Consider the following 12,228-nt stretch of genomic DNA (forward strand, 5'->3'; position numbering starts at 1 on the left):
ATGAGTTTGTTGAATTTTAAAAGTTAATAATAAAATTTTAAAGGTTATTCTATGTGTGATTGGTAGCCAATGAGTTGCTTGTAGAAGTGGTATAACGTGATCATATTTTTTTGAGTTAGTGATAATTTTTATTGCTGTGTTTTGTATTATCTGTAATCTTCTTATTTCTTTTTGAGTTATGCCTTGAAATAAAGAGTTACAATAGTCAAGCCTTGAAATGATTAATGTATGTATTAGTATGTTAAGGGCCTCAGGCTTTAAGACTTTTGATAAGGATCTAATGAGACGTAATTTATAAAAACAATTTTTAACCACTGAACTAATCTGGTCATGATAGGTAAGTTCCTGATCTAGTGTTACTCCCAATATTTTTGTTGTGGTTACTTTTGAAGAGGGGTATTGTCTAGGAGAATCTGTGATGAAAATTTAAGATCATTTTTCCATGGGAAAAACATTATGGAAGATTTGGTTGTGTTCAATGCCAACATATTATCCTTAAGCCATTGGCTTATTTGTTTTAATTTGTTGTTTATGGTTGTTATCTCATTGAGATCTGCTGTATTTAAGGGGTACAGGAGCTGAATATCATCTGCATATGCATAAGAGGAGAATCCTATAGACTGACTGAGGGTTAAGAGGGGTGATAAAAAGATTTTAAATAAAAGTGGGGAAAGAATTGAACCTTGAGGAATCCCATATGAACTGGTGAAAGTGTTTGATGATGAGCTATTAAAAATAACTTTAGCTGATCGATCTTGAAAGTATGATTTGAACCAGTTTAGTACTTGGTCAGAGATTCTAACTGAGTAAACTGAGTCTTTTGATGAGTAAATGATGGTCTATGGTGTCGAATGCCGCGGATAAGACAAGTGAAACCAAAAGAACAGATTTGTGATGATCTAAGTGATATTAAATATTGGTTGTAAGTCAATTGCATTAAGAACTAACAGACTCAGTATATCAAACCGTGAAAAACAAAAACATGAAGACCCAAAGTCCACAGAAAAGGAGCAATCCAGCAGACAAAACAAACTGTGGATGAAACACAGTGTTCTTGACCTTCCTTTATTTCTTCAATCAATATTTAAAAAACTCCACATCATCCACGTTAGTTTTTAATGCGGTTGATGACATACACTACACTGCATACACTACAAAAGGGAAAAAGGGTAAGAAATACAATAATTGATAGTAAAAGAAACAAATAAGGGGTTAAACAACAGGGAGGGATAAGTAAAAGCCGAGAAACATCTCTTCAGATAAGTGGCTTTCTACTTGTTATCTGTAGAGCCATGACTTTATTATGCAGTGAAATGTATTACTATTTAAAAGGGGTTTTCAAAAAAAACCCTTCAGTCACTTTTCCTCACTGGGAAGAATACCAGGAGTTCGAAATAGTATACAAATTAAGTTTTATTACATAAATATAGTATTCTTAGCCATAATCATTAATTAAGTACAGAGTTTGAATCAATACGTTACCGGTTATTGCATCATCACTCTGTCGGGGGACCGCAATCAGGAGGCTTATTCAATATGTCATCAGCTCGTCAGCAGTGGAAAAGTCCCTACCTTTTTTCAGGGAAAGCACCATTTATATTGTACTTTTTACCCATCCCCTCCTTTTGGATTGGATAATCAGACGCGTGCTAAACGCATGCTGATCTGTGATTACCAATCCGCATGTGTTAGAAACACCTAGCCTGGCTCGTGAGCTGAGTACCCATCCCCTCATTGTGGATTGGATAATCAGATGCGTGCTACTTGCATGCTGAACTGATGTTCTTCTGTAATCACCAATCAGTATGTGTTAGAAACACCTAGCCTGGCTCGTGCTAATCGCATGTTGAGCTGATGTGCTTCTGTGATCACCAATCAGTATGTGTTTACGACTTGTTTTCATAGTACTTGTGTTTTCCCTGTAACAACTGTCACGTATCCAAGGCAATCTCACTCAATATTAATATTCCTCACATTCCATTCGTTTCTCATTTGTATCACAGTCAGCTCCATTGAAAATGTGATGTGATTAAAATCTAACCATTGTGTCAGCGATGTCATATCGCTGTTGTGACATCCTGCTGAAGAACTTATGAGCACATGAAAACATTTAATAATGTTTGTTTGAAATAGCTATATATGCTTTTGAAATCAACCCAGTACATTAACAGGGAGTAGGGTTTGTTTTGTTTTACATCCATCTTTGGCATTAACTTTTAACGTTCAACTTTCTTCCATTTCTCTGCTTCCTTCTCAATCTATTTTTCCATCTGATCCCCTCCTCTCCATCTATGTGCACCATCTCCTCCCTCTCTCTGCTCTTCCCCTTTTCTCCATCCATGTGCACCATCTCCTTCCTCTTTCTTCCCTATTCTCTTCAATTTACACAGCATTTCTTCTATCTCTTTTTCCTTCCCCACTCCTCCTTTCTCTGTGCACCATCTCCTCCCTCTCTCTCCCCCACCTGTGTTCTGACAGCTCTGTTTTCCTCCTTCCTATGGTCTGGTATCTTTCTTCTCTCCTTCCCATAGTCTGGCATCTTTATCCCCACCTTACCTTCCTTCCTCCCCCTACTATGTTCTGGTATCTTTCTTCCCTTATCTGGCATCTCTGTCTCTCTCCTTCCTCCCTTCCCCTTCTCATAGTGTGATATCTTTTTCCTTCCTTTCCCCATTCCTGTGATCTGGTATCACTCTCTTCTTCACGCAGTCTCTTCCCTTCCCTCCTACCATGGTCTGGCATCTCTCTCTCCTTCCCCCTTCCTTTCTTCTCCTTCCCATCTCCTTTTCCCATGGTCTGGTATATCTCTCTTTTTCTTACAGTCTGACAGTCTGAAATTTCTCCCCTCCTTCCCTCTCCTCCCCTCCTACTGAGGCTTGGCATCTCTCCTCCTTTCCTCCCCCTTTGGACTGATCCATAAAAGTTTGGTCTTAGCAGCATTCAATTTCATCTGGTTGTTAGATTAACAAGATCTGAGTCGACCTCAAGTAATATGAAGATGTTATCAGCATACATTAATAGAGTTTCCCAAATATTCAAGTCATAGTATTTCAAAGTACTCACGTAGATGTTAAATAAGATTGGAGACAATGGGGAGCAATGGGGAACACCATAAAGGGCTCTCCAAGATTTTGAATTAGATCCTTCCATATTAACTGAGTAAGAACGGGAGGATAGAAATTTATCAAGTCAGTCCAAGACAGTCTGATCAGGGCCAATGTCTGAGAGCGGGTAATGCAGAATATTATGATTGACTACATCAAAAGCTGCAGACAAATTGAACTGAAGTAAGATAGCATGTTTCTTACAAGATTGTAACTGCTGTATCTTAGAAAGGAGAGAGACCAAAAGGGTTTCTGTGCTGAAATTCGGGCGGAACCCATGCTGGAAAGGTAAAAGGATAGAAAACTTCTCCAAGTAACTTGAGAGTTGGCTGGCAATAATTGATTCCATAAGTTTAGTTAGAAAAGGTATATTTGCAATCGGTCTATAGTGGGAAGTGACAGTTGTGTCAAGGTCTGGTTTTTTCAAGAGAGGGGTAAGGCTAATTATGCCCATGTCATGTGAGAAATATCCTGTTTCTAAAGCAGAATTTAGTAATTTAGTCAGCCAATTGATTGCTTGAGGTGGAATATTAGCAAAAAGATAAGAGGGAAAAGGATCAAGGATGCATTTACATCTCATCAATTTTGTGCATAGTTTTGAGACTTGGAACTCAGATACCAAATGAGTGCCAGAAACAATCTGCTGGCGTCAGCATTAAACTACCCTTGAAATTGGAGAAAAGACCAAAGTCCACTGTAGAAAAATTATTCCTAATGGTAACGATTTTATTTTCAACAAAAGAAGCAAGAGAATCTGCAGAAGGTGGTGAAACCTGAAGAGATTTATAGTCATGACTTGTTAATGTATGCCAGAGTCTAAATAGAGTACCCAAAATTAGCACTGAAAATCATCATAACAGGTAAGTGTTGTGATAGAATTCAAAAACAAGGTGCCACTTACAAGCGTGCATGTACCCACAATTAGGGTTACCAGATTTTCCATCTGGTAAAAGAGGACATGTGGCCCAAGGCATTTCACTTGTGTCTATGGAACCGCCTAGGCACGTCTACAGATGCCTAAAGCCACTTCCACTGTAAGACATGCCTATGCTAGTTATAGGTGTCCATAGGCGTGCATAAGCACTTCTGTACGCATGAGTCAGACACCTACATTGTAAGCATCATTCATCGCATTGATTTTTAAAAAAAAATATTCCTCCCAATTGGGCTGTTACATAGTGGTAGGATGCCTACCGCCACATACAATCAGGACACCATTTTGAGAATCAGGCCCTCAGGGAATAGCTAGCATTGATATTGAGTGGTATTACCTTATTAAGTGCCTCTGAATATTGGCATCTGGCCAGTGCAGCATAGTTTAACCAGGCAGGAAACTCTCTTGCCTAGGTATACCCCTTTGAACATTGACCCCCGCAGTCTTTTGTAAAATATGTATACTGCCACACAGGGCTCCTCAAATGTGCAGTGTGATCAACCATTTTATAAAGATTCATATACAGAAAAGAAAGGCATCACTTGGCCACTTGCTTTTAACACTTGTAAGAACCAGATTTTTTATTGTTTTTTTTTAACTGCATGTATAATAGTCACTAATAAAGGATCCAAGCTTCTAAAGGTCAATTTTTACATTTTTCAGGTCATTTTAAATATCAGAGGGCTGAGCATAATTGCTCCATCTAAAGTTGTGATTGAAATGATTGATTAGCCTACACTTATGCATGTCTCAGAAGGAGGTGCTAAAGCTGCAGGGACAAAGAGTTTTAAATATATGTGTGTTTCCATTTTTAAAAGCAAACACATTCCCTTTGGTGCAGATATTTAGCATTAATTTAAGTAAGTGTGTCGCAAACTTTTTATGCTGCGGCACACTAATCTCAGGGCTGCGGCTCAAGGGCACCCGGAAATGCGCATATGTCGATGTGTGAATGTCCTTCAGTTCCGGCCCTGGGTCTCCTATTATTGCTGGGGAGGTGCTGCAGGAGAGGTGAGGAGAAGGAGGAGAGGTGTGAGAGGCACGTCCCATAAGCAGTAAGCCAGTGCCTCTTCTCGTTGGCATCTCGCGGCACACCTGGAATCTGCGAGGTCACATTAGTGTGCTGCGGCACACAGTTAACGATGCAATGATTTCATTGCTTGTGCCTGTTATAGGCATGCGGTGCACCTGGGACCAGGAGCGTAGCTGCCATTGAGTGAGCCTGGCACAATTGCCAGAGCCGACCAATGGTAGGGGAACCAAGCAGCTGACCCCCCTCCCTTCTGTGCACAGGGGTATTAGAGATTACTAGCTGATGCCCCGGCGTTGCACGGGTATTTAATTATAGCAATAACACTGTAAATGTCTTTGAATCCTTGTCAAGAGCTTTCATTAAAGAGCAACCAAGTGCTATTCTGCAGAGTATTTTCTCCCTACTAGTTGCTTCTTTGTTTACAATAGAGCCCAGGAGATTGAAATCCTTTACAACAGGGGTAGGGAACTCCGGTCCTCGAGAGCCGTATTACAGTCGGGTTTTCAGGATTTCCCCAATGAATATGCATTGAAAGCAGTGCATGCAAATACATCTCATGCATATTCATTGGGGAAATCCTGAAAACCTGACTGGAATACGGCTCTCGAGGACCGGAGTTCCCTACCCCTACTTTACAACTTCTATTCTATTGCCTTCAAGCTCAAGATCTTCATCAGGTGAACTGCACGCCTATAATTTTTTGCACTTAAATTAATCCTAAGCATCTGCACTAGAGAATGACACGGGAACAAATTTTTCTCTGTCCCCACAGGAACTAAATTTCCCCATCCCCTCCCATCCCCATAAGTTTTGTCTCTGCCCCTGCCCCATTCCTGTAAGCTCTGCCTTAACTTCACAAGCCTTGGACGCTTGTAATTTTAAAGCATTTGAGGCTTATGCAGATGAGGAAGAAGCTTACAGGAATGGGGCAGAGACAGGAAAAGAACTTGCTGGGACGGGAAAATGAGTTCTCGCAGGGATGGGGGGAAAAATGTGTCCCCGTGTCATTCTCTAATCTGCACAAGAGTGGATGCTTGTTTTACAATAGTGTAGTAAAGATGTCCCAGCTTATCACAGGTAGCCGACTAAACCTTTTCATTTGAAAGCATATTAATACTGGCAGGAAAATGTTGAATAAAAGATAAATAGATTTGAAAGGTTCTGGAAAATGGCTTTTTCTAAAGTCCCCTGGAGCACTAGCTTGCTGACATTAGCCATTTTTTATAGAACACGTGGTTAATGTATTAACTAATTTATCTGCCCAAAGAACCATTGTGTGAAAATTGATAGAGATGTGTGTTGAATTCTTAGCTGCCTGGATTATGTAAACATGTTACGAGGGTGAATCAAACATTAAAGGCAATTAGTAAATTACACGATAACTGAAACAGAGCTAGCGAAATGCAACATATGTACTCGTACATTGCCTGTTGGATAGTTCGTCCACATATAGTGCAGCGCTCGGTTCAGAAGTAATGTACGAAAATACAGAAAGGGTGGTAGATGCACGGAATAGTTTTCCGATGGAAGTGCTGTATTTGAAGACTGTATCTGAAGTAAAGATAGCATGGGACATGCATGTGGGATTTCTTAGGGAGATGAGGCGAGAGCGGATGTCGTGGATGGGCAGACTGAATGGGCCATTCGGCTTTTATCTGCCATCATGTTTCTCTGTTTCTTTGTTTCTATGTCCATTTTGTCACTCCCTTCAGTGGCATAGCGAGGGTGAGAGGCACCCCGGGCTGTGGAGCTCTTCCACCACCCTTGTCTTCGCCCCCGCCTGCTCCTTCCCCGATTCCCCCCTGCCACACGAGTGCCCTCCCCTTCCCCATACCTCTAGTTGTTCACCGCCGCGAGCAACAAGAACTTCAACCTGCTCCTTGCAACCCCAAGGTTGTCTATCCCACTGACATCACTTCTTACGTGCGGCGCCCCAAAATGACATCAGTGGGAAGCATGTTAAAGTTGTTTCTGACAACGGTGAACAACTAGAGGTGCGGGGAAGGGAAGGGGGCAAGCACGTGGTGAGGGGAGGAGTGGGAAGAGGCGGGGACGGAGAGGGGGAGGGGTGTCTGCGCCTCCACCAACATGGCATCTGGGGCAGACCGCTCCCCCTTACTACGCCACTGGCTCCCTCTGTAATCATCTACCCCCAACTGCCCTGTTTATCTGATTAGATTGTAAGCTCTTTTAAGCAAGGATCGTCTCTTACATGGTACAATGTACAATGCTGGGTGTGTCTGGCAGCACTATAGAAATGATAAGTAGTAGTAGTAGTAGTAGTAGAAAAGGTTTGGGTGAAGGCTGAGAGGTACAAGAGAAAGACTTGGTGAAGGTTGGGGAAGATACATGAGAGAGAGAGAAAAAGGCTGGTAGGAGGCATGGGAGAGAGAGCATGCATGTGTATGTCCACATGCATGTCGTGGCCCTCCTAACCTATGAAATATTAAATGTCTCCCCTTTCAGGAAAAATTTGGCAAGCCTGCTCTAGACCCTAGCAGAAGAAACTAAGCAAGCCTAAGAGAGGAAGCCATGGCACAGCAGCAGTGTGACTGCTGAGGCATTTGGGTGAGAGACTTACAGTCTCAGTGACTGAATGGGTCCTAGGAAGAAAAAGCAAGATGAGTCCCCTATCTCTCCCAAGCTCCCAAGACTGGGGGGGGAGGAGGGGGAGGGAGAATCTCTTTATAGGTTCAGTAAACAAACTCTGGAAAAAAGTAAAAATATTCCAAACCTACATAGAAAACCTGTCATAGTAATACCCTGTTTCCCCGATGATAAGGCAGGGCCATCAAATAAGACAGCCCCCCCTTTTTAGAAAAAAATGTAAAATAAGGCACCCCCCTGCAAATAAGCCACCCACCGATACCTGCGCTTACCCGAATCGGGTGGTACGGTGGGTGACCCCGTGTGGTCCCTCCGTCTACCGTATTTGCCTCCATGGCTGCGTGCCGCGCCTCGTCATGAAGTGAAGAGGAGGAAGTGACAGGACTGCAGCGCGCGCACGTGACTCCGCGCAAGGAAACACAGGCAGCTTCCTTCATCCCTCCCTAACGGAGACTGCAGGAGTTTGTTCACGGCCAGAACATCCAAAAGTGAGACACGCAGACAGGTTTCTTTTGCTGTGAGCAATACCACTTACTGTATATAAAGCCTGTTTAAAATGCATACGGTATATAAACAATGGTTTCACATTGTCAAGTCCCCTCTGATGCTGCACTACAGAATAATCTCTTTACTGTGTTTCCCTGATGGAGAACATTGGGGACATTAAATGGTACAATATATGGTATGATGGATAAAGCTGGCCATACACGGTACGATTTTTCGGCCGACCGATTCTTTAGCCGTCAAATAAGACAGCCCCCCCCTTTTTAGAAAAAAATGTAAATAAGGCATCCCCCCGAAAATAAGCCCTAGAGCATATTTTGGCCTTCCAAAAAAAATAAGACAGTGTCTTACCATCGGGGAAACAGGGTAGAAATAGAAATGCAAGATAATCAGAGATATACATTTCCCCAAAGCTGACATTTTATAATGAATACATTCGGGGGAAAAAAAGAAATACTTTGTTCTACCTTTGTTGTCTAAGGATTGCTTTGGTCTTGGTGTCTCTTATCTCCTTTTCTAGCTTATTTGTAACTCTCTTTTCAGGGTCTCCTGTCCTTATAATGATTCTTTTCTCTCTATCTCCACCATCCATCTTTCCTCAGCATCCTGTCAGTGTCTCCCCATTCTCCCCCCATGTTCAGCATCTGCCTTCTCAGTGTCCAAATATTCCCTTCATATTCTGTGCCTCTCCTTTGTGTCCTTATGCTACTATGTCCAGCATTTTTTTCACCAATGCCCAGCATCTCTTCTCTGTGTTTCTGTCCATACCCATATCTAGCCTTTCCTCTCTCTCTTCCCTACCTCCTGCACACTCCTCCCCTCATGGTCCAACATCTCTCTCTCCCACCATTGGTTCAGTGTCTCTCCTCCTCTCCTCCCTCAGTCTCTCTCTCTTCCCTTTGCTCCCCTTTTCTTTAATCTTTCCTTTTCTCCAGGTCTCTCACTCTCTCTGCTGCCTGCAGGTTCAATATTTTTCCCTCTCCTCCTCTCCAGGTCTGGTGATTTTCTATTTTATCACCCCCTCCCCCTCCCCCACTTCTACACACACCAAACACACCCCTACACCTAAACAACTTTCTAGCCCCCCCCCCCCCCATGGTTCTCCAAAGTCCCAGTGGGCTTCCAGCAAAGGCAGCAATGGAGACAGACTGCCTCTGTCAGTCTTTCCAGAGCCTTTCCTGTGCTCTTTGGCCTTTCCAATGTAACTTCCTATGGGCAGAATGTGGCACAGGTAAAAGGCCCTTCTGGGGCCAGCAGAGGCAGCCTGTTTCTAGCTCTGCTTATACCAATACTCATTGCACATCTGGAGAATCATGATGGTGGGCATGTGAAATAAGAGATGAGAACATGTGTGTGTGTGTGTGGGGGGGGGACAACTGCAGCCACTCCCCACTATAAGTTAAGCTATAAGCTATAAGTTAAGTTTGCTTAGTTCTTGGACTTTAAAATCTATTCAATCATTACAGTGCAAATATTTTTTCAACTTATAAGCATACATGGAATGATATAACGATACTGTTTACCCTCCATGCGATGATTGGGCTGTGAGGTGGTTTTTCTGGGGTTCGCCCCAGTTTCCCCTCCTTGATTCTGAGCAAGTTTTGGTGAACTGTGTTACATCATCCAATTAACTTTACCCTTTGAACAGGTCTATAGAGTGATTTTTTCTATCTAACTCCCCACTATTGGGCAGCCCTGGATATTTTGCTAGGCTTGATCAATGTTATGCCTCTGTCCAGTATACAGTACCGGGTAGAGCTTTGGATTCTTGTCCAGAAATAGCTAAGAAGAAAAAATTTTAATTGAATCAGGTTGGGCAGACTGGAAGGGCCATTAAGGTCTTTTTCTGCTGTCATCTACTATGTATATAAAGACAGGATTGACTTTTATGCGGTCCAATTTAACTGCTACATTTAGGTGGTTAATTGCCGAATATTGCCTCGGAACCCCACAAAATAGCCAGCTTTGAGTTTAGTGATATTCAGCGGCACTAAGTAGTTACGTGTCACTGAGTAACAGTGGAAAGCCCGAACAGACGATTTAACCTGCCAGGGACCATTTGTGGACAATAAAATTACTTTGATTTTCAACGCCTTGAAATTTTGATTGATGATGAAAAATAACAACAAAGTTGGAGATGGAGAAAATGACAATAAAAACATGTGTGCTAGTAAATGGTAGAAACTACTAGAAGGAGGGAGAGTGGCTAGACTCGCAGGGGTGTCCAACCTTTTGGCTTCCCTGGGCCTCATTGACTGAAAAAAATGTTTCTGGGGCTGCGCAAACGCAGCAAGACAGAGGAGGGAGCCGGCAAAACGGTAAACACCCGGGGGCAGCAGAGGAAAATACTGCATCACCCTGGACCGAGAACGCACAAAATACTTCAAGGGGCCGCATGCGGCCCTCGGGCCACAGGTTGGACACCCCTGGCTAGAGCTTCAGTCCTAGCACCATGAGGTTGTGGGTTATAGCCCAGCCCTGCTCCTTGTGACTCTGAGCAAGTCACTTAATCCTTCATTGTCCCAGAAACACTAGGTAGATTGTGATCCCACCAGGACAGACAGGGAAAATGCTTCAGTACTTGAATGTAAAAAACACTTAGACAATCTCCACTGATAGGCAGGATATAAAAATAACAAACTTGGAAGATGGAGACATGAACTTAGCAACTCATCTTTTACAAAGAACGCTACAACAAAGCCAAAGCATTTTTCTTCATAACAAGCAATCCATTCACATGTCTTTCTTAGGCACGTATGCTATCTTACCACCATTTCCTGCAGTTGGGGGAAATGAAGGTCTAGGAGAGGTTTTGGAAGTTGGGAGCAAAGTCTGTGATGCCAAGCCTGGAGACTGGGTGATTCCAGTAGATGCTGGTTTTGGTAAGGACTGACTTCACAGTTTACATTATATGAAACATTGCATTACATTAAAAGCAATGACGTAGTAAGGTGGGGAAGGGCAGACTGCCTGGGTGCCATCTTGGTGGGGGCGCCGGCACTGCTCCACCACCCCATGCCACATTTGCGCCTTCTCTTCCCCCCGCCACACCTCTTTAAATCTTCAGCGCGAGCAACTTCTCCAGCCTGGCTCCCCTCTGAAATCACTTCCTGGTCACAAGGCCAAAAAGTGACATCAGGGGGAAAGCCAATGATGGTACAAGCAGCAAGCCAGAGAAGCTGCTGACCCTGGTGAAGATTTAAAAGGAGGGGGAGAGGATGTTAGCATGATGTGGAGGACGGAGAAGGAGCAGGTAGGTTCGGAAGGAGTGAGGGGATGGAGAGGAGGGCACGGGGGATGCCACTGACCCGGGTGCCTACTACCCTTGTTACGCCACTGATTAAAAGTACTTATATTTCTGCAAATACTTTGGCAGTTCATTGTGGATAACAACAAGACCAAGAGATAGGCATTCCTAAGAGCTATAAACTTGCTATTAAACAAGGGATCACTATTCAGCCATTGGGCAGTGAGCGTATTGCTCACCACTGCTGGCATTATTTCCGGATATTTAAAGCTTCAGTTTTGAATACAGTATCTGATTATTTTTAAACCGGCTAACACATAGCTGCTTAAGCCAATAATCATCAATTAAGTGGACATGGGTTACTGCAAAAATAGGATAAACATTTATGCGGTCCCATTTGTGTGATATGCAGCCCATAAGGGCTGACTTCATCCCCAGAATGCCCCCAACATAGCCAGCTTTGATTTAGGTGCTAACTGCAATTTTCAGTGGCAGTTAACCAGTTAAATGGCACTGAATATTAGTGGCTAGCCCAGGGGTAGAGAACAAGGGCTGCAATCCATTCGGGTTTTCAGGCTTTCCCCCCAATGAATAGGCATGAGATCTATTTGCATGCACTGCCTACACTGTATGCAAATAGATCTTGTGCATATTCGTTGGGGAAAGTCTGAACACCCAACTGGATTGCGGCCATCGTCCTCCCGCCCCTGAGCTAGCCCCAATCAAATGATTTAACCAGTCATGGGAAGGGGATGTTTACCTCATTTCATCAATATAAAAACCAGATTGAGCTGGCATT

General features: G+C 43.1%; 1 protein-coding gene across 1 annotated transcript in view; it reads left to right on the plus strand.

Annotated features, from left to right (window-relative positions):
- Positions 1-12,228, plus strand: part of LOC117357258 (enoyl-[acyl-carrier-protein] reductase, mitochondrial-like) — a 68,276-nt gene that overhangs the window by 13,396 nt on the left and 42,652 nt on the right. Inside the window, exon 3 of the mRNA XM_033937631.1 lies at positions 10,933-11,064. Within this exon, the coding sequence (XP_033793522.1) occupies positions 10,933-11,064 (132 nt within the window). The remainder of the gene's footprint in view (positions 1-10,932; positions 11,065-12,228) is intronic.

This window comes from Geotrypetes seraphini, chromosome 3 (genome assembly GCF_902459505.1).
Source record: "Geotrypetes seraphini chromosome 3, aGeoSer1.1, whole genome shotgun sequence".
NCBI classification, from domain to species: domain Eukaryota; kingdom Metazoa; phylum Chordata; class Amphibia; order Gymnophiona; family Dermophiidae; genus Geotrypetes; species Geotrypetes seraphini.